This window comes from Mus musculus, chromosome 14, assembly GCF_000001635.26.
Source record: "Mus musculus strain C57BL/6J chromosome 14, GRCm38.p6 C57BL/6J".
Taxonomy (NCBI): Eukaryota; Metazoa; Chordata; class Mammalia; order Rodentia; family Muridae; genus Mus; species Mus musculus.
Window position 1 is genome coordinate 5,409,739 of NC_000080.6, and position 23,563 is coordinate 5,433,301.

Genomic DNA, 23,563 nt, shown 5'->3' on the forward strand with positions numbered 1-23,563 from the left:
CTTACATGGAAACAATTTGGACTTCAGTTACCAGAGTCAAAGGTTGCTTCAGCCATGTTTACTCAGACATCTTGGAACTACTGTTTAATGGAGACAGATTTGAAGTTCATAGCATTTGTAATTTTTCTGAATTTCGATTTTTTGAAAACTAAAACTAACCATACTTTTAACTTGTGAAAAATTTTTCAAAACAAAACAAAACAAAAACAAAAATAAACAAACCAAAAGACACAAAACCCTGGCCGGACAGTGGTGGCACAAGCCTTTAATCCCAGCACTCCTGAGGCAGAGGCAGGCAGATTTCTGAGTGCAAGACTGGTCTACAAAGGATGTTCCAAGACAGCCAGGACTATGCAGAGAAACCCCGTGTCATAAAAAACAAAACAAAACAAAACGAACAAACAAACCTGAAAAAGTGAATTAAAGAGAAAAATGGCAGGTTTCAAAAATGGCACATCATATACTTATATGCAATGGTCAAAATTCCATGCCTATTAATATCAATATCGGCTAGTAAGAATCATGCCATTTGAAAAAAATTAGGGATGGCATAAATTGAACTGAGGAAGTAAGATTGAACAAAAAATTTGATAGAGGGCACTATTAAGTTGTTGGCTTAATGAACATGAAAGATTGTAATGTTTAATTTTTGGATAAAGCATGTTTATTACGGCTACAATAAATCTAAGAAAATGTTTTTGTTTGTTTGTTTTTGTTTTGTTGTTGTTGTGGTTTTTCGAGACAGCGTTTCTCTGTATAGCCCTGGCTGTCCAGGAACTCACTTTGTAAACCAGGCTCTCTTCAAACTCAGAAATCTGCCTGCCTCTGACTCCTGAGTGCTGGGATTAAAGGTGTTTGGGTTTTTTTTTTTTGGACTTTCTGACAAACATTTGCCACGATTATGGCTAATTATCAAGTTTTGGAATACTGCTTCTGATATTCATATCAGAATATCAGGAAATCTGCATTTTATACTGGCTCATATGTCAGTATTTATAAAAAATGGTTTTGTGTTCAAACATCTGAAGTCACAGTAATAAGTTGCTAAGACTAATGGGCCTCTGCCTCATGGCCCACCTCCTGCAGTCCAGGCTGTAACTTGTGCTGTGGTGCCCATCATGGTGGCTCTTAGCTCACATACTGCTCCTGAGAGGAGAAGGTGAGGTCTGTGGAGGAGGTAATTTAAGTAGAGCTACTAAAGGTAACAGTGGGTTCCTAGTCTTTGGGAATTATCCAGGTAAGAAGAGAAGCACCCTTAGGAGAATGAAGATATTTCCTCATCTTCTCCCTAGGAGTATAAGGTGAGAGAGGCTTGAAAGGAGGCACAGGCCCCAGATTTGGCTAAGGCTTAGTTGGTTTTGAGGCCACACTAACAGTGTTTTCTCAGTTATCCTGAAGATACATCAAGACCCTCTAAGTATGATGGGTTAGGATTACTAATAGTGCGTTTAGTTCTGCATTCACACACTTATACATACTACATGCTTACATATAGATGTGCAAATGTGCTCCTGATCGAGTTGTGTAGTTAGGTGTATGGCCCACAGGTGAGTGTGTTGTTCATAGAACTTGAAAATATTTGAGGGGAGGAGCAAGGACTCAGACTGTAAGGTGCTTGCTGTGTAAGTGGAGGAACTGAGGCACATCCCCAATACTCATGTGTCTTTGTTGCCTTTTTGTTGCTGTGATAAAAAATACCTTGACCAGCAGAGCTTATAGAAGATTGTTTTGGGGCTTTTACTTCCAGAAGCATAAGAGGTCATCCTGGTGTGGAGGCATGGCTGCATGAGGCAGGCATAGCAGTAGAAGCAGGAAGCTGCAGCATGATGCACTGAAGGCCTGGAACAGAGAGAGCCAACTGAGAGCAGTGTGAAGCTTTAAATTCCCAGACCCTGCCCCCCCCCCAAGTGAGGTACTTCCTCCAGAAAGAAACTCCTAATTCCTTCCCAAATAATGCCACTGACTGAGGACCAAGTGTTTACATTCCATAGACTGGGGGCATGCTTGTGTGGAGTGGGGGTAGGGAGGGGTCAGGGATGGGGGCAATCATTCTTATTCTGACCCCTCTACCACATTTGATAAAAGACAGGTGCTGGGGAGGCATTCACAGGAGGATCCCCATGAGTTGTTGGCCAAGCCAATCAGAGATTCAGGTTTAAGGATCAACCTTGTCCAAAAATTAAAGAGCAAAGTGACTAAAGAAGACAGCTGCAGGTCATAGTGATGCCAGCCTTTAATCCCAGCACTTGGGAGGCAGAGGCAGGTGGATTTCTGAGTTTGAGGCCAGCCTGGTCTACAAAGTAAGTTCCAGGAAAGCCAGGGCTACACAGAGAAATCCTGTCTCAGAAGAAGAAGAAGAAGAAGAAGAAGAAGAAGAAGAAGAAGAAGAAGAAGAAGAGGAGGAGGAGGAGGAGGAGGAGGAGGAGGAGGAGGAGGAGGAGGAGGAGGAGGAGGGGGAGGGGGAGGGGGAGGGGGAGGGGGAGGGGGAGGGGGAGGGGGAGGGGGAGGGGGAGGGGGAGGAGGAGGGGGAGGGGGAGGGGGAGGGGGAGGAGGAGGAGGAGGAGGAGGAGGAAGAGGAGGAGGAGGAGGAGGAGGAAGAGGAAGACAGCTGACCATGACCTCATCGAATATGTGCTTGTGACGTGCACGCGCGTGCGCACACACACACAAATATCTTTCCATGAATGACTGCATAGTTATTAAATACTTGCAATGTGAATATTATCATTAGAACAAGCCCACTGACTTTAGTTCCCATTGAAGATCCCCGGGGTCATTCCCCTGTTTGGCAGGCAGTGAACAGTGCAGAACAGTTTGGGCTGGGGAGGCAGCTCACTGGTAGACTGCTTTGCTAGCATGCATGAAGCTCTGGATTTAGTTCCCAGTATTGCATAGAAACAAGGTGCAGTGTCACTCACCTGGAATTCTAATGCTCAGGACATAGAGGCAGGGGATCAGTGCTGCAAGGCTCTCCTCATTTACAAAGGGAGTCCCAGGCCAGCCTGGGCTACATCAAACTCTGTCTCAAAACCAAACTAACAAAAGGCCAGAGTTTAAGTAATTAACCTTGTTTGAAATACTTTTTGTAAATATTTCATGATACACTAAAGGATTTGCATACTAAAATGGACATTGCTTTACTTGAGACATTTGAAAAGTGTCTAGGCATTCTCTTAATTGAAAACATTGTACAAGCTGGCAATGGGTATTTTAATTATACTGCTCAGAAGGCTGAGGCAAGAGGATGGTAAATTTGACTATAGTCTGGCCTATCTTGTAAGGCCCTATCTCAAAACAACAATAAGACATGTATGTAGTCAGACATACTGTCTTAGTTAGGGTTTCATTTCTATGAAGAGACACCTTGACCAAGGCAACAGAGGGAGAGCATTTAATTGGGGCTGGCTTACAGGTTCAGAGGTTCAGTCCATTATCATCAAGGCTGGAGCATGGCAGTATCCAGGCAGGCATGGTATAGGAATATTTGATAATTCCACATCTTGTTCCAAAGTCAAGCAGGAGAAGACTAGCATCCAGGCAGCTAGGAGGAGAGTCTACAAGACCACCCCCACACTGTCACACTTCTTCCAATAAGGCCATGCCTTCTTTAACAAGGCCATACCTCCTAATAGTGCCACTCCCTGGGCCAAGCATATTCAAACCCACACATACTAACAATACAAGAGGCTACAGGAAAGGATTCTAGCCATGAGAGAAATCCCATCTTCCACTGATCTCTGGTTTCCTCTCAGAGGCAATCGTAAGTGATGTTTTCTTGCGGTGCTTCCAGAAAATCTCTATGCACTTACAAGTGTTATATATTATTTATGTACAACATACACGTAAGAATATATATATATATGTATATGTATATATACACACATATAAACACACACGCATATATATATGCATTTATACATTTTTTTAAGATAACCAAATAACATGGTATATACCTGTAGTCCCAGCACCAGGGAAACTGATGCAGGAGGATTGCCTAAAGATCAAGGCTAACTTGGGTGACATAGTGAGACCCTCTCTCAAAAAATAAACATTTAGAAAATAACACTGTCTATTTTTGTATTCGTAGATATTTCTACACACACACAATGTGTATATATTCTGTTTAAAAACTGCTAGTAGGACTATTCCCTAATGGCTTTCTGAATATTTACTTCCTTCTTTTTAGTGATAGTAGGCCATTCAGATGAGCTGTGCTAAATTGCTTTCAGCAGTTCAAAGTTGGCAAAGTGTAGACAGTTTCATTTGGTTGAAATAACACGGTATGAGATCATTTAATTAATCATTTTAGTGGGAGGAAATTGGTGGTTTTAGGACAGTACACTAATCTCACCATTTTGGGGGGCGGGGTAGTGTATAGGACAACTTTTAATGTAAAGAATAGGATGTGTGTGTGTGTGTGTGTGTGTGAGAGAGAGAGAGAGAGAGGGGGAGGGAGAGAGAAAGACACGGAGGAGGGAGAGGGAGGGAGGGAGAGAGAGAGAGACAGAGACAGAGAAACAGAGAGAGAGAGACAGAGACAGAGAAACACAGAGACAGACAGACAGACAGACTGACAGACAGAAAGACAGACAGGCAGAGAAAAAGAAGTGTGCTGGCCAGCCGGCCACCATCCGGACCAGAGGACAGGTGTCCACCTGGCTTGGGAGGCGGCCCCAGCCTCAGCAGCAGCGGTCGCCATCTTGGTTCCGGGACTCAGCAGAACTTAGGAAATTAGTCTGAACAGGTGAGAGGGTGCGCCAGAGAACCGGACAGCTTCTGGGACAGGCAGAAGCACAGAGCCGCTGAGGCAGCACCCTTGGCGGGCCGCAGACAGCCGGCCACCGTCCGGACCAGAAGACAGGTGTCTGCCTGGCTTGGGAGGCAGCCTCAGCCTCAGCAGCAGCGGTCGCCATCTTGATTCCGGGACTCCCTGGAACTTAGGAATTTAGTCTGCACAGGTGAGAGTCTGCACCACAGAAGCTGACAGCTTCTGGGAACTGCCAAAGCAACACAGCTTCTGAGAAAGTCCCTGTTTTGGGCCTCTTCTTAGGCCAGCAGGAGGTCCAAAAACAAGATATCTGCGCACCTTCCCTGTAAGAGAGCTTGCCAGCAGAGAGTGCTCTGAGCACTGAAACTCAGAGGAGAGAATCTGTCTCCCAGGTCTGCTGATAGATGGTAACAGAATCACCAGAAGAACAATCTCTAAACAGAGTCAACTATAACTACTAACTCCAGAGATTACCAGATGGCGAAAGGTAAACGTAGGAATCTTACTAACAGGAACCAAGACCACTCACCATCATCAGAACCCAGCACTCCCACTTCGTCCAGTCCAGGACACCCCAACACACCTGAAAACCTAGACCTAGATTTAAAAGCATATCTCATGATGATGGCAGAGGACACCAAGAAGGACTTTAATAAATCACTTAAAGAAATACAGGAGAACACTGCTAAAGAGTTACAAGTCCTTAGAGAAAAACAGGAAAACACAATCAAACAGGTAGAAGTCCTTACAGAAAAAGAGGAAAAAACATACAAACAGGTGATAGAAATGAACAAAACCATACTAGACCTAAAAAGGGAAGTAGACACAATAAAGAAAACTCAAAGTGAGGCAACACTGGAGATAGAAACCCTAGGAAAGAAATCTGGAACCATAGATTTGAGCATCAGCAACAGAACACAAGAGATGGAAGAGAGAATCTCAGGTGCAGAAGATTCCATAGAGAACATCGGCACAACAATCAAAGAAAATGGAAAATGCAAAAAGATCCTAACTCAAAATATCCAGGAAATCCAGGACACAATGAGAAGACCAAACCTAGGGGTAATAGGAGTGGATGAAAATGAAGATTTTCAACTCAAAGGACCAGCAAACATCTTCAACAAAATTATTGAAGAAAACTTCCCAAATCTAAAGAAAGAGATGCCTATGAACATACAAGAAGCCTACAGAACTCCAAATAGACTGGACCAGAAAAGAAATTCCTCCAGACACATAATAATCAGAACAACAAATGCACTAAATAAAGATAGAATACTAAAAGCAGTAAGGGAAAAAGGTCAAGTAACATATAAAGGCAAGCCTATCAGAATTTACACCAGATTTTTCACCAGAGACTATGAAAGCCAGAAGAGCCCGGACAGATGTTATACAGACACTAAGAGAACACAAATTCCAGCCCAGGCTACTATACCCAGCCAAACTCTCAATTACCATAGATGGAGAAACCAAAGTATTCCACGACAAAACCAAATTCACACATTATCTCTCCATGAATCCAGCCCTTCAAAGGATAATAACAGAAAAAACCAATACAAGAACGGGAACAACGCCCTAGAAAAAACAGGAAGGTAATCCCTCAACAAACCTAAAAGAAGACAGCCACAAGAACAGAATGCCAACTTTAACAACAAAAATAACAGGAAGCAACAATTACTTTTCCTTAATATCTCTTAACATCAATGGTCTCAACTCCCCAATAAAAAGACATAGACTAACAAACTGGCTACACAAACAAGACCCGATATTTTGCTGCTTACAGGAAACTCATCTCAGAGAAAAAGATAGACACTACCTCAGAATGAAAGGCTGGAAAACAATTTTCCAAGCAAATGGTATGAAGAAACAAGCTGGAGTAGCCATCCTAATATCTGATAAGTTTGACTTCCAACCCAAAGTCATCAAAAAAGACAAGGAGGGGCACTTCGTTCTCATCAAAGGTAAAATCCTCCAAGAGGAACTCTCAATTCTGAATATCTATGCTCCAAATACAAGGGCAGCCACATTCATTAAAGAAACTTTAGTAAAGCTCAAAGCACACATTGCACCTCACACAATAATAGTGGGAGACTTCAACACACCACTTTCTTCAAAGGACAGATCGTGGAAACAGAAACTAAACAGGGACACAGTGAAACTAACAGAAGTTATGAAACAAATGGACCTGACAGATATCTACAGAACATTTTATCCTAAAACAAAAGGATATACCTTCTTCTCAGCACCTCACGGGACCTTCTCCAAAATTGACCATATAATTGGTCACAAAACAGGCCTCAATAGATACAAAAATATTGAAATTATCCCATGTATCCTATCAGACCACCATGGCCTAAGACTGATCTTCAATAACAACATAAATAATGGAAAGCCAACATTCACGTGGAAACTGAATAACACTCTTCTCAATGATACCTTGGTCAAGGAAGGAATAAAGAAAGAAATTAAAGACTTTTTAGAGTTTAATGAAAATGAAGCCACAACGTACCCAAACCTTTGGGACACAATGAAAGCATTTCTAAGAGGGAAACTCATAGCTCTGAGTGCCTCCAAGAAGAAACGGGAGAGAGCACATACTAGCAGCTTGACAACAAATCTAAAAGCTCTAGAAAAAACGGAAGCAAATTCACCCAAGAGGAGTAGACGGCAGGAAATAATCAAACTCAGGGGTGAAATCAACCAAGTGGAAACAAGAAGAACTATTCAAAGAATTAACCAAACGAGGAGTTGTTTTTTTGAGAAAATCAACAAGATAGATAAACCATTAGCTAGACTCACTAGAGGGCACAGGGACAAAATCCTAATTAACAAAATCAGAACTGAAAAGGGAGACATAACAACAGATCCTGAAGAAATCCAAAACACCATCAGATCCTTCTACAAAAGGCTATACTCAACAAAACTGGAAAACCTGGACAAAATGGACAAATTTCTGGACAGATACCAGGTACCAAAGTTGAATCAGGATCAAGTTGACCTTCTAAACAGTCCCATATCCCCTAAAGAAATAGAAGCAGTTATAAATAGTCTCCCAGCTAAAAAAAGCCCAGGACCAGACGGGTTTAGTGCAGAGTTCTATCAGACCATCAAAGAAGATCTAATTCCAGTTCTGCACAAACTTTTTCACAAGATAGAAGTAGAAGGTACTCTACCCAACTCATTTTATGAAGCCACTATTACTCTGATACCTAAACCACAGAAAGATCCAACAAAGATAGAGAACTTCAGGCCAATTTCTCTTATGAATATCGATGCAAAAATCCTCAATAAAATTCTCGCTAACTGAATCCAAGAACACATTAAAGCAATCATCCATCCTGACCAAGTAGGTTTTATTCCAGGGATGCAGGGATGGTTTAATATACGAAAATCCATCAATGTAATCCATTATATAAACAAACTCAAAGACAAAAACCACATGATCATCTCGTTAGATGCAGAAAAAGCATTTGACAAGATCCAACACCCATTCATGATAAAAGTTCTGGAAAGATCGGGAATTCAAGGCCCATACCTAAACATGATAAAAGCAATCTACAGCAAACCAGTAGCCAACATCAAAGTAAATGGAGAGAAGCTGGAAGCAATCCCACTAAAATCAGGGACTAGACAAGGCTGCCCACTTTCTCCCTACCTTTTCAACATAGTACTTGAAGTATTAGCCGGAGCAATCTGACAACAAAAGGAATCAAGGGGATACAAATTGGAAAAGAGGAAGTCAAAATATCACTTTTTGCAGATGATATGATAGTATATATAAGTGACCCCAAAAACTCCACCAGAGAACTCCTAAACCTGATAAACAGCTTCGGTGAAGTAGCTGGATATAAAATAAACTCAAACAAGTCAATGGCCTTTCTTTATACAAAGAATAAACAGACTGAGAAAGAAATTAGGGAAACAACACCCTTCTCAATAGTCACAAATAATATAAAATATCTCGGCGTGACTCTAACTAAGGAAGTGAAAGATCTGTATGATAAAAACTTCAAGTCTCTGAAGAAAGAAATTAAAGAAGATCTCAGAAGATGGAAGGATCTCCCATACTCATAGACTGGCAGGATCAACACTGTAAAAATGGCTATCTTGCCAAAAGCAATCTACAGATTCAATGCAATCCCCATCAAAATTCCAACTCAATTCTTCAATGAATTAGAAGGAGCAATTTGCAAATTCATCTGGAATAACAAAAAACCTAAGATAGCAAAAACTCTTCTCAAGGATAAAAGAACCTCTGGTGGAATCACCATGCCTGACCTAAAGCTTTACTACAGAGCAATTGTGATAAAAACTGCAGGGTACTGGTATAGAGACAGAGAAGTAGACCAATGGAATAGAATTGAAGACCCAGAAATGAACCCACACACCTATGGTCACTTGATCTTCGACAAGGGAGCTAAAACCATCCAGTGGAAGAAAGACAGCATTTTCAACAATTGGTGCTGGCACAACTTGTTGTTATCATGTAGAAGAATGCAAATCGATCCATACTTATCTCCTTGTACTAAGGTCAAATCTAAGTGGATCAAGGAACTTCACATAAAACCAGAGACACTGAAACTTATAGAGGAGAAAGTGGGGAAAAGCCTTGAAGATATGGGCACAGGGGAAAAATTCCTGAACAGAACAGCAATGGCTTGTGCTGTAAGATCCAGAATTGACAAATGGGACCTAATGAAACTCCAAAGTTTCTGCAAGGCAAAAGACACCGTCAATAAGACAAAAAGACCACCAACAGATTGGGAAAGGATCTTTACCTATCCTAAATCAGATAGGGGACTAATATCCAACATATATAAAGAACTCAAGAAGGTGGACTTCAGAAAATCAAATAACCCCATTAAAAAATGGGGCTCAGAACTGAACAAAGAATTCTCACCTGAGGAATACCGAATGGCAGAGAAGCATCTGAAAAAATGCTCAACATCCTTAATCATCAGGGAAATTCAAATCAAAACAACCCTGAGATTCCACCTCACACCAGTCAGAATGGCTAAGATCAAAAATTCAGGTGACAGCAGATGCTGGTGTGGATGTGGAGAAAGAGGAACACTCCTCCATTGTTGGTGGGATTGCAGGCTTGTACAACCACTCTGGAAATCAGTCTGGCAGTTCCTCAGAAAATTGGACATACTACTACCGGATGATCCAGCAATACCTCTCCTGGGCATATATCCAGAATATGCCCCAACTGGTAAGAAGAACACATGCTCCACTATGTTCATAGCAATAGCCAGAAGCTGGAAAGAACCCAGATGCCCCTCAACAGAGGAATGGATACAGAAAATGTGGTACATCTACACAATGGAGTACTACTCAGCTATTAAAAAGAATGAATTTATGAAATTCCTAGCCAAATGGATGGACCTGGAGGGCATCATCCTGAGTGAGGTAACACATTCACAAAGGAACTCACACAATATGTACTCACTGATAAGTGGATATTAGCCCAAAACCTAGGATACCCAAGATATAAGATACAATTTCCTAAACACATGAAACTCAAGAAAAATGAAGACTGAAGTGTGGACACTATGCCCCTCCTTAGAAGTGGGAACAAAACACCCTTGGAAGGAGTTACAGAGACAAAGTTTGGAGCTGAGATGAAAGGATGGACCATGTAGAGACTGCCATATCCAGGGATCCACCCCATAATCAGCATCCAAACGCTGACACCATTGCATACACTAGCAAGATTTTATCGAAAGGACCCAGATGTAGCTGTCTCTTGTGAGACTATGCCGGGGCCTAGCAAACACAGAAGTGGATGCTCACAGTCAGCTAATGGATGGATCACAGGGCTCCCAATGGAGGAGCTAGAGAAAGTACCCAAGGAGCTAAAGGGATCTGCAACCCTATAGGTGGAACAACATTATGAACTAACCAGTACCCCGGAGCTCTTGACTCTAGAAGCATATGTATCAAAAGATGGCCTAGTTGGCCATCACTGGAAAGAGAGGCCCATTGGACACGCAAAATTTATATGCTCCAGTACAGGGGAACGCCAGGGCCAAAAAGGGGGAGTGGGTGGGTAGGGGAGTGGGGGTGGGTGGGTATGGGGGACTTTTGGTATAGCATTGGAAATGTAAATGAGCTAAATACCTAATAAAAAATTAAAAAAAAAGAAGTGTGCTGGCACTGCCCCAGCTCAGGGCTAAGACTGTGCTTTGAAGGGCATGTAGTTTGACAGTGATCTCCTGTATCTTAGTGCCCTCCTCACCTCCATCTTTTTTGATGTCTTTGGTCCATTTTGTTCATCTTCCTATTGACTAGGTACATTTTTTTCCTCTTTACTCATTCTCTGTTTTTCACTTGTATATTTTCTCCTGTCAGCTGAGTAGGACTTCAGGTAGTTACATTTACGTTGCTATGTGATAAGCAAGATGATTTTGTGTCCAACTTAATTTCCCAAAGGCAAAAAAAATCTGCAGGCTTGAAAGAGATGTTGGCTTGAAAAAGGCAACTGGGAGCAGTAAGGTTTCCATTCTTGGTTTTCCTCTTTACCCTTCTGTATGTTCCCTGTGAGGTGGAGTCCCCTTTAGACTCAGTGCTGTAGGTATTTCATATGCATTTCGTAGATATCAATGGTCTGAAAGGACATTGCTATAAACTCTGAATGTGAATAAGTCTGTTTGCGCCTTTTGTTGGCCTGTGAGTACAGTAATCTTTCATTATGCCTCAATGGCTGGAGATTGTTGCTCTACTTTAGAGCTGGCATAGTTAATGGTTGGTCATTCGGTTGTACACTCGGATGAGAACTGTCTCCATGACTTTCAGCCATTGAATTATCTCAGCCTGCCTGGCAGCGGTGATGCATGCCTTTAATCCCAGCACTTGAGAGGCAGAGGCAGGCAGATTTCTGACTTCGAGGCCAGCCTGGTCTACAGAGTGAGCTCCAAGACAGCCAGGGCTACATAGAGAATCCCTGTCTCAGAAAAAAAAAACCAAAATACCAAAAAAAAATACCCAAACAAACAAACAAAAAGAAAAAACAAACAAACAAAACCCCCCAAAACAACAATAAAACAATTATCTCAGCCAAGGTCAGAAAACTTTGTGTGTCAAAAATTTCTCCTGAGTAAGATATGGATTTCTTATTTTGTTTGACATTCATGTATATTCATTGTTAATTCTGAATGGCTTTAAATTGTTCTCTAAATTTAGCAAAAGTGTGCTAAACACAGAACAGAGTCAGCTGATGAGTACCTTGCTTTTAATTAATCATGAAAGTAGCTTTAGAGTGAGGCAATTTTGACTTCTGTTTTTCTTCCTTTATGAGATATAGTTTAGGCAATTAAAAGATTATTATCTGATATGCTTGTGTACGACTTTAATCCCACCACTTGGGAGGCAGAGGCAGGTGGATCTCTCTGAGGTTGTAGCCATCCTGCTTTATGTTGTAAGTTCCCCGGACATCCAGGGTTACACTGACAGACCTTGTCTCAAAAAAACAGAACAAAATAAAAAACCCACCACCTCCAAAACTAATAAACGGACAAACAAACAAAGCAACATTCTACCACCGTGGATTATTATTAATTTTTTAATCATGATTTATCCAGGGAGGAGACAATAGGGCATTTGGTCACTGACTTGCAAATTGTAAATCATTTTGTCTTGGGAGGTCATGGGAGTTTCTACCTAGTGTTTTAAACAGAAACAATAAACCACAAGGTATCATTAAGAATCTCCAGCCTCTGTTTTGTGTGGAAATATTGGGATCTAGGTCCAAATAAGATGAGAAGGGAGAAGTAAGACCAAAGGTTTCCAGACAAGTTGAAGGCCAAGAGGAACATCTGCAATCATCTGGGGCAGAACTCTGCCTACTTTCCTAAAGATCAAGTGCCAAAGAATACTACCTTTGGGGCTATTAGGATTCTCTCAGAATGGCTCATCTCTGAGAATGATGGTCCAGGGAAAAAGGTAGAAGAGGGATGGAGTGATGTTTGTCAGAGGGTTCAAAATTTCTGTCAGACTGATTAAGTAAGGTCTGGAGTATAGAAAAAGTTGATTTTGACATAAACTATGTACAAAGCAAAGATAAAAAAAAAAGAAAGACTTGCATCCCAAAGGTCCATCATTCTCCTCGAGTCTAAGTGTTTGTGCTCACCTTTACCAGAACTCTGGAGACCTGTGTTCATCCAGGTCTCAGGGCTCATCCAAAACACAGACCTGAACCAGCTGTGGCCAAGTGTTCCTGTTCTGCCTCAAGCTTCAGAGACACTGGAGGGGCAGCCTTGGTCTTCAAGCGCCAGACATTCCAGGTCCTCTGCCAGCTAATGGAGTCTTCCACAGAGGCCTGTCATCTCAAAAATAGAAGCTTGAGTATTCCAAAGATTGGGATGCCACTCTATAGTCATGATGAGTTGGTTACGTGAGACCATACAAGTTAACTAATGTTTGTATGACTGTTTTCCTTATTTGAAAGTGAGTAATGAGATCATCTGAGGAGTGATTGCTAAGAATAAAATCACTGATTAACATGAATGATAGGTCTGTACAGAGCATGGGCTTAATTTTCTGGGTCCAGTGCAAATAGCTGGGAGAGTTCAAAACAACTCCAATAGAATCAACAGGAATACTAACAACAACAATTTTTTTAAAACCTGAGTGCTGGAATCACAGGCATGTACCAACTCTGGCTAACTTTTGTATGCTTTTATAATAAACAAACAAACAAACAAACAAACAAACATCCCTATTCCAGTTCTAGCAGTTGCCTCAGAGAGAGTTGTGTGACACTGCATGCTGCTTCCTTTCCCCAGATAGCTCAGGAGATCTTTTCCATCTTCTATGATCTTCTGCAATTTCTTTCTTCAGAGACTTGAAGTTCTCTTTTTTTCCCTTTTTTTATTTGTGATTTTCTTCATTTACATTTCCAATGCTATCCCAAAAGTCCCCCATATCCTCCCCCTACCACTCCCCTACTCACTCACTCCCACTTTTTGGCCCTGGTGTTCCCCTGTACTGAGGCATATAAAGTTTGCAAGAACAAAGGGCCTCTTCTTCCACTGATGGCCAACTAGGCCATCTTCAGATACATACTCAGACTGAGACACGAGCTCCGGCGGAGGGGGGGGATTGGGGGGGAGTGTACTGGTTAGTTCATATTTTGTTCCACCTATAGGGTTGCAGATCCCTTTAGCTCCTTGGGTACTTTCTCTAGCTCCTCCATTGGTGGCCATGTGATCCATCCAATAGCTGACTGTGAGCATCCACTTCTATGGCAGTTTCTAGATGATACATCCTTTCTTCTCAACTCCAAATTTTGTCTCTGTAACTCTTTCCTGGGTGTTTTGTTCCCAATTATAAGAAGGGGCAAAGTGTCCACACTTCAGTCTTAGTTCTTCTTGAGTTTCTTGTGTTTTGCAAATTGTATCTCATATCTTGGGTATTCTAAGTTTCTGGGATAATATCCACTTACCAGTGAGTACATATCATGTGAATTCTTTTGTGATTGGGTTACCTCACTCAGTATGATGCTACCTCCAGGTCCAACCATTTGGCTAGGAATTTCATAAATTCATTCTTTTTAATAGCTGAGTAGTACTCCATTGTGTAAATGTACCACATTTTCTGTATCCATTCCTCTGTTGAGGGGCATCTGGGTTATTTCCAGCTTCTGGCTATAATAAATAAGGCTGCTATGAACATAGTGGAGCATGTGTCCTTCTTACCAGTTGGAACATCTTCTGGATATATGCCCAGGAGTGGTATTCTGGGATCCTCCAGTAGTCCTATGTCCAATTTTCTGAGGAACTGCCAGATTGATTTCCAGAGTGGTTGTACAAGCTTGCAATCCCACCAACAACGAAGAAATGTTCCTTTTTCTCCACATCCTTGCCAGCATCTGCTGTCACCAGAATTTTTGATCTTAGCCATTCTGACTGGTATGAAGTGGAATCTCAGGGTTGTTTTGATTTGCATTTCCCTGATGATTAAGGATGCTGAACATTTTTCAAGTGCTTCTCTGCCATTCGGTATTCCTCAGGTGACAATTCTTTGTTTAGCTCTGAGCCCCACTTTTTAATGGTGTTATTGGATTTTCTGAAGTCCACCTTCTTGTGTTCTTTATACATATTTGTTATTAGTCCCCTTTCCGATTTGGGATAGGTAAAGATCCTTTCCCAACCTATTGGTGGCCTTTTTGTCTTATTGACGGTGTCTTTTGCTTTACAGAAGCTTTGCAGTTTCATGAGGTCCCATTTGTCCATTCTCAATCTTACAGCACAAGCCATTCCTGTTCTATTCAGGAACTTTCCCCCTGTGCCCATATCTTCTATGCTTTTCCCCACTTTCTCCTCTATAAGTTTCATGGTCTCTGGTTTTATGTGGAATTCCTTGATCCACTTAGATTTGACCTTAGTACAAGGAGATAGGAATGGATCAATTCCCATTCTTCTACATGTTAACCGCCAGTAGTGCCAGCACCATTTTTTGAAAATGCTGTCTTTTCTCCACTGGATGGTTTTAGCTCCCTTGTCAAGGATCAAATGACCATAGGTGTGTGGGTTCATTTCTGTGTATTCAATTTTATTCCATTGGTCTACTTGTCTATCGTTATACCAAGACCATGCAATTTTTGATCACAATGCTCTGTAGTACAGCTTTAGGTCAAGCTACCAACAACAATTTTTAAAAAACCTTCTGAGGGATGGAATTACAAGCTTGTACCAAATCTGGTCAACTTTTGTATGTATTTCCACCAGAGGTTCTTTTATCCTGGAGAATGGTTTTTGCTATCCTAGGTTTTTTGTAATTCCAGATGAATTTGCAGATTGTCCTTTCTAATTCATTGAAGAATTGAGTTGGAATTTTGATGAAGATTGCATTGAATCTGTAGATTGCATTTGACAAGATAGCCATTTTTACTATATTGATCCTGCCAATCCATGAGCATAGAAGATCTTTCCATCTTCTGAGATCTTTAATTTCTTTCTTCAGAGACTTGAAGTTCTTATCATACAGATCTTTTACTTCCTTAGTTAGAGTCACACCAAGGTATTTTCTATTGGTTTTTACTCTTGTGAACAGTGTTGTTTCCCTAATTTCTTTCTCAGCCCATTTCAAAAGACCAAGTCAGAATCAGTGTCAATCTCTTACTGCCTGCAGATCAGGATGTTAGTTAGCTCTTAGCTGTTGCTCTAGCACTAGGCCTGCCTGTCTGGGGGCCATACTTCCAACCATGATGACCTTGGACTATATGAAACTCTAAGCAAGCCCTCAGTTAAAAGCTTCATTGTATCTTACTTTGTTTGTAGTATTTCATCACAGTAATAGAACAGTGACTACCACAGGCAGGAAAGAGTTTCTCTCAGCTTACAGTTATAGACCATCATGAACTGAAGTCAGCGCATGACGCCATGGTGGAGCCCTGCTTACAGGCTTGCTCCTCATGGCTTGTTCAGCCTGCTTCCTTACACCACAGGACCACCTGCCAAGGCAACCCACTTCTTGCAGTGGGCTTAGCCTTACCACATCAATCCTTAAACAAGAAAATGCCCGACAGACTTGCCTACAGGCGAATATGAGACAATTATTTCAAACACCTCATGAGGAAGCTACATCTTTTTTATATTTCTTTTCAGGAACTTCCATGTTGTTTTGCCTGTGGCTCCACCAATTTACATTCTTGCCTGGAGTGCACACAGCTATCCTTTGTGAGGCAGTGGACTGTGTCACCAGAGGACCATGACAACCGGTGACATTGCATAGAGTTTTCTATTGTGATGGGGTATCTAACTAGGCTCTAAGTGATTAGCCAATGAGCTTCCCTCCAATTCTGTGAAAGATATTCAATCTCTGGTTCACCCAGAGTAAGACTTGTGCATTTTCATCTACCCTGAATAAAACAGTTTAGACAAGCAAGGACTGTCTTCTTCATCAAAGACCTGAAGGGTGTGGGGGACAGTGGGCTGTGTAGGGATGGGGATGGTGGGGGGTAAGGCTTAGACACACAGAGCTGTGGTTAAGTCTCCTGTAGAGGACCCCTCTTCTAGCCCCTCCATAGTCCTGGCACTCACCTGGAGCTAAGCTGAATTCCCCACACTGGGTTCATATATGGCTACTGGCTCCTGTTCCCAACTACTTGAAGTTCCCAGTGGTATCTGCATACACAAGCGGATTGGGACCACCATTTTCAACTCATCATGGTTCCCAGGAGCTTCTGGGTGCATAGGACTCCCCCTCCCCCCAACCCTGCTGTTTTCAGCCAGAGAAACACAGGCTGGGCCCCCTATCTGAGACTGTTTCAGCCTTCCCTGAGCAATGTGGCTCAGCACCCCAGGGGCTAGGAAGAAACACAGCCTAATATCCCTGAGTTTTGCCTTCCCCAAGTGGCACGTTGGTGACATTCCTGACCCCCAGAGGGAAGGCAGAGACACAGAATGATGCCTTTACTGTATGCTGTCAGCAGGGCCTGATCTCTCTGCTCTGTTTTTGATATCTGTGCTCACAGGTATGGGGTATGAAGCAGAATGTCACTGTGGTTGATTTGCACTTCCTTGGTGCGTAGGGATAACAAACCCTTATCATAGAAATTAACATTTAGAGTCCTACTTGCTATCACGTGCCAACATACATCCTAATAGATTTATTAGTTGGTATGTTAAATGACTTTTTTTTAATAGGAATTTCTTTCTTAGAGCTGCTATTGTGGCAATATCATAACCAAAGTAACTTTGGAAGGAAAGTTTATTTGACTTATACTTCCACATCACAGCTCATCATGGAAGGAATCTGGACAGGCACTCAAACAGTATAGAAATCTGGAGACAGGAACTGATGCAGAGGCCACTGAGGAATGCTGCTTACTGGCTTGCTCCTTATGGCTTGCTCAACCTAATTTCTTATAGAACCTAGGACCACCAGGCAAGTGACGGCCCCACCCACAATGGGCTGGGCCCACATCCATCAATCTAATTAAGAAAATGTCCTATAGGTGTACCAACAGCATGATTTTGTGTTGGCATTTTCTCCATTGAGGTTCCCTCCTCTCAGATAACTTCAGCTGGTGCCAAGTTGACATTAAGTTAGCCAGCAGAGAATTGTTATGGCCAAAAGTTACTTTTCCAATGAAAGCAGTGATTCAGTGAGTTCATGTCCCTGGAGTTCCCTGACATCAGCAAGTTGCCATCATCAGAACCCCCTTAGCAAATGCTCTCAACAGAACATTCTTTGAATCAGTGGCCAAAGTGGTGTTCCCCTAACAGCCAGAAGACCAGGACCACCAATCTGATCTGCTTGTAGAAGTCACTCTCTAACTCACTTGCAAACATCTGCAGCTTCATAGCAATCCATGCAGCAACCTTTTCTTTGAAACCTTCAAAACCACTACAAGAACTAACCTGAGAGATTAGATTGACCTGAATTAATCTTGTGGTGAAAAAATAAACAGAGAGTAGTACTTCCTCCATCTCTGGTCCACGAAGAGATCAGCAAGCCGCTTTAAAAGTGAACATACAATGCAAAATCAAACCTCAGGAAAGAAATCAGTTGAAACAATTTGTCCTTAGTCAGGAACTCTTTCTTGAATGACTGGAGGACTTTTCCGGATGTCGGCTGGTCCATTTCTCCAGCTGTGAATATGTGATATTTAATGGCAGTTGATGATAGATGAGAGGGTTCATTCAATGTTTCAAAAGATTTTAAATCTCACAGATGAGAACATAGGCAAACCCAAGGATGAAGTGATATATCTTTTAAATTGATTCTTACAACTACTGCATCATAATGTCACTCTGTTGGGTTGGTTATTTATCTTGGTGCATTGGTTGTAGCTGTGTATCGTGCCGTGGTATCTTTTTCAAATATAAAAGATGAAAAACTTCTTCATTACAATCTACAGCTACAAAAACCTCCAGCAAAGTGGCTGGAGGCTCAGTGGTGGAGCATTTGCCTGCCGAACATGTACAAGGCCCCAGACTCTAGCATCAGCAACACAAACAACATCAATAACAACAAGCCAACAACAAATGAACCATACAAACTACACAGTGTTGGGCTGTAGAGGGAGAGAGTAAACTTAAATAATTTACTGTCACAGAAACGGTAGTTAAGCACCTCAGGTAACTATCACTGTCGTGAGATCCAAAGCACACAAAGATAATAATCAAAATATGGTTCTGAATACAATTTAATGTTTGTTATAATATTAACCGACAAGTAATACACAAATTTGGTAGATACCAGGGAACTTAATACATGTTCATCTCTTTCCTTCTCTCTACCAAAAGAATTATGAAAGAGAGAGAGAGAGAGAGAGAGAGAGAGAGAGAGAGAGAGAGAGAAAAGACATCAGCTTTTTTCCCCTGAGTTCTTCTGGGTCAGGCCAACTTGAAACTCACTGTATGCTGAGGATGAATTTCTGCTTCCCACATGTCTACCTGTAGAGTTCTGAGATTACAGACACGAGTCACCATACCTACACAGTGCTAGGAATTTAAACAAGGGCTTTGTATATACTAGCTAGGTAAACAATCCACCAACGTTGCTACATCCCAACCTGTAAAATGCCACATTTTACAGAAAAGAAAAGAAACGAAAAGGAAAGGAAAGGAAAGGAAAGGAAAGGAAAGGAAAGGAAAGGAAAGGAAAGGAAAGGAAAGGAAAGGAAAGGAAAGGAAAGGAAAGGAAAGGAAAGAGAAAAGGAAAGAAAAAAGAAAAGGCAGGTACATTTCTAGATAGTAGGCAACAACTTTATTACTAACCTGAGATAAGAGTTGGTATCTGGTTTTATTACCACAATTGTTGCTCCGCAAGGAGAGAAAAATAATTAAAGCTTAAAATAATATGAAAAGTGAAGCCAGCTGACAATCGTATGGAGAAGGAAGCATCTGGTTTGGACTCAGGAAAAAGCCCACTCAGATAGAGCCCCCCTTCTCCCCGCACGCCATGGGTCACCTTGGGTGAAGGAGACTGGGTTGGCTGGAGGAAGAAAAGGCCCAGGAGCTGTCTTCCTGCAGACTTCCAAGAGAACAGAAAGAAATGCCTGGATTCCAGTCAGCTTTGCTGAGTTCTTGGAGAGGACCTTCATGCCTACAAAGGAAAAGGTGAAACCTGAAGATACAGCTCCAAGTGACAAGGCTTGCTCTGAGGCTATGATAGCTGATGAAGAATTATGTTCCTCTTAAAGGCAATAAGAAAGGACCTGAAGAAAAATGAAGACTTAGGTACTCACAAAAGACTACCGCTTGCTTTCTTCCTGCTTCATTCTGAATATTGTCCAAAGATCAAGAGTGAATCACCGGGCTTGTCCACTGGGAATGTAGCAAGGAAATTGGGTGAGATGTGTTCTGAGCAGACAGCCCAAGATAGACCACCATGTGAAGAGAAGGCAGCTGAACTAAAGGAAGAATGAGATACAGGATATTGCATGCCTTGAGAGGGCAGAGGTGATGCAAGATAGAAGGGCCCTAGTGGGCCAGGAGGCTCAAGGAAGAATGAAAAGATGAAGAAGGGGAGGAAGAGGAGAAGGAGAGGAGAAGATGGAGGAGGAAGAGGAAAAGGAGGATGTAGAAGAAGAAGGAGGAGGAGGAGGGGAAAGAGAGGGGAGGAGGAAGAGGAGCAGGAGGAGGAGGAGAAAATGAGGCAGAGGAAAACCAAATGGTTAGTCTGCGATTCCCATGGAACTTGTGGAGGCCCAGTTACTTATTTCATTACAAATGTGAACCTTAAGTACGGCTTAACACTGGCTTCTCTATAAATATCATGCAGTTTTTTGTTTTGTACAGGATCCCTACCTACTTCAAGGCTCAGGAAACAGTATTGAAGAAGCTATGGAAAGAGTGAGTGTAAAAACCTGATGAATGGTGAGGAATACTGTGAGAGGCTGGCCTCTGAACACACCATGGCTGTTACACACACACATTCACAGCAGCTGTGTTTACCCATGCAAGCCCTTCACAAGATCTAGAGTTAAACTTTCCATTGTGGAGGGGGAGGGATTCTCAATACCCCAACCCTTTCCCTTGCTGAGTTGCTAATGGCAACTGATAAAAGCTAAAGGACAGAGAGCCACTTTTCTTTGAGAAAGGTGGCCATTGGCAGGTTTCCCATGCCCCTTTGTATGCCCAACAGGCATGCACGAATACAGGCAGCACCAGTTGGACTTAGTGGGTGATTTTATTAAACAACATGAAGTTGGGAGGGATACAGGAGACTTGTTGAGGGAAGGGTGTTGATCAAAGCGTATGGAAGACAGGCTAGGGGCAGGAGGTGATGGTGGTAAGGCTAAAGGGAGTAACCAAGGAATGACTACAACTAAGATACATTGTATACACGTATGAATGGATTTTATTGAATGTTATCAGGATGTAGCTCAGTAGTGGGTGCTTGCAGTGCTAACTTAATATTCACAAGGTCCTGAGTTCAATCCCTAGTACTGTGGTAGAGAAAGAAGTTTTCAATACAGTCTGTAGCTCCCCCTCCCCCCAGGGTTTGTTTATGTGTTCATTTGTTTGTTTGAAACAGTTTCTCTGTCATCAAGCTAGGCTTACACTCACACAGATCCCCCTGCTGCTGCCTCCTTGGTGATGCAGTAATGGTTACTCCACCACCATCTGCAAGCTGGAAGTTTTTTGGAGGCTACTATATACTTAGATTTTTAAAGTTTTGATGTTTATTGTTCATAAATACTTAGTAGTTTCTTTAATGACTTGGATGTGATAACATGGCCAACTTCATAGGCATTCATACTACTAGTATCTCCTTTATAAGGATGTTTGTAATAAAATTGTGAACATTAAAATATAAAAAATATAACTAGAGACCATCATGAATAATGTACATACTAGTTTATAAACACAAGGTAAAATGTGAGGTGTGACATCACTGCTTTTCTTTGCATCCTCCACTCTTTCTCCTTGCTCTGTTCCTCCTTTATATAACCTCATAGAAGTAAGGAAGGGAAGAAAGGAAGGAGGGAGGGATGGAGAGGGGGAAAGAGGGAGTGAGAAAGGGGTGGAGGGGTGGATGGAGGAAGAGATGGAAGTAAATGGAGGAGGGAAGGGAAAGAGGAAACCCACAAACACTGTAATAACAAAAGAATTATTCAGGGGCTCATGGTATCAACACTGTTCTCACAATAATGTATTCATTGTGAAACCATCTAAACATGTTTTCAAACATTGTTATACAATAGTCTCATCATTTCCCTCCAATCTTTAAAGCCACTAAGAACTGATAGACCTCCCTTGCATTCTAACATACTGTTCAACCCAAAACATTCCAAATCTGTGGAAGTGAAAACGAAAAACAAAATAAAACACAACATAGCCCGAGTTCTGCAAGAGAACCCAGTTTAAGGAAAAGGTAATTCAAAATTCCTGATACTTATTCAGTCTGCAGAAATCAATTGAAAGGGTGGGAAGGATCAGGGGTTCAAGGCCTTTGAGAGACATTGCCTCAAAAAGCCAAAGGAATAAAAACTACTTGCACCTTTGTGCCTATGTTACCCAGAACTAATAGTGTCTCACTTGGATCCCCTGAGTGGCAGCTGTCACTCAGTTGAAATCTGAGTTTCTCTATGGGCCTTACAGGAGAGAGTGTCATCATGGTACCCCTGGGGTTGTTATGGTGGATGTGAAGAGAACATCTACTTCATCCCTCAGCAGTGCTGTGAGAATGTCAGGGAGACCACATGGTGTGCCCTTACTGAACGTATTGCCTGATCAACAAAACCTTCTTAGATAACAGTCGCCTGTCCATACTTTACCAAAACAAAGCCTGAGACAGAGTGTGAAGAACATAAGAAAAAGAACAGTACACAAAATTAAACCCAGGAGAGAAATGGAGAAAGTGGGCAGAATGACACAGGCACACATTTACAAAGCACCTGCCTTGCTCTGGAAACAGACCGAGTCAGATATGATTGGCCAGAGCAGTGGTTCTCCTCCTTCATAATTGTGACTCTTTAATACAGTTCCTCATGGACTGAACCATAAAATTATTTCCATTGCTACTTCTTAACTGTAATTTTGCTACCGTTATGAGTCTTAATGTAAATATCTGATATGCAGGGTATCCTGTACAGGGGTTGTGACCCACAGGTTGAGAAAGAACCACTGACATTGTGGTTGACAAAGCTGAGGCTTTCAGTGCATTCTAAACACGTGATATGCAAAACATTAAAATTATGAAGCTGCAGAAACTCCATGCTTACAGAGGCATTATAAGATCCTCCTGTTTAAAAAAGATTTTAAAAGTGGTGATGTGTGGTACAGAAAATGTTCTCAAAAGAATGTGATGGCCGTGGGGGTAAAACTACCATTCTAGGAGCTGAAATAAAGATGGTCACGATTTCTAAGCTCCCATGGGCTAGCACCACCTCTCTGTCTCTGTCTCTCTCTCTGTCTCTGTCTGTCTGTCTGTCTGTCTGTCTGTCTCTGTCTCTCTCTCTCTCTCTCTCTCTCTCTCTCTGTCACACACACACACACACACACACACACACATACCTATGCACTTATTTCTCACTCTGGGGCTTTTTGTTTTACAGATGTGGGTGTTTTTTGGGTTATTTGGGTTATTTTTATAAGGAGACAGGGTCTGTTATGTTCTTCCCACCTAATCCCTGACCTCAAACCATCCTCCTGCCTCAGTTTCCTGAGTAGTTGAATCTACAGCACACACCACCACGTTTGGGCATTTCAGACAGATGAGAGTACTTTTCTACCTAGTGCTTTCTTGACAAACGTTTATTTTTACTTTTGTTTAGCTTTGCTTTTCTGAGATAGGGTTGAGCTTCATAGTCCTGACTTTGGATCAGGCAGACCTTGACAT

The 23,563-nt window shown here is 41.9% G+C and overlaps 1 protein-coding gene and 1 long non-coding RNA gene across 2 annotated transcripts in view; one reads left to right on the top strand and one right to left on the bottom strand.

Moving 5' to 3' along the window:
- Positions 1-17,120, top strand: part of Gm41087 — an 82,654-nt gene extending 65,534 nt beyond the window's left edge. Inside the window, exon 3 of the long non-coding RNA XR_874119.2 lies at positions 16,375-17,120. This is a non-coding gene — a long non-coding RNA (predicted gene, 41087). The remainder of the gene's footprint in view (positions 1-16,374) is intronic.
- A 2,406-nt stretch (positions 17,121-19,526) lies between these two features.
- The window catches only part of Gm3194 (predicted gene 3194), a 31,146-nt gene continuing 27,109 nt past the window's right edge, over positions 19,527-23,563 (bottom strand). Inside the window, exon 7 of the mRNA XM_030248138.1 lies at positions 19,527-19,822. Coding sequence (XP_030103998.1) covers positions 19,684-19,822 — 139 coding nt within the window. The 3' untranslated portion in view covers positions 19,527-19,683. The remainder of the gene's footprint in view (positions 19,823-23,563) is intronic.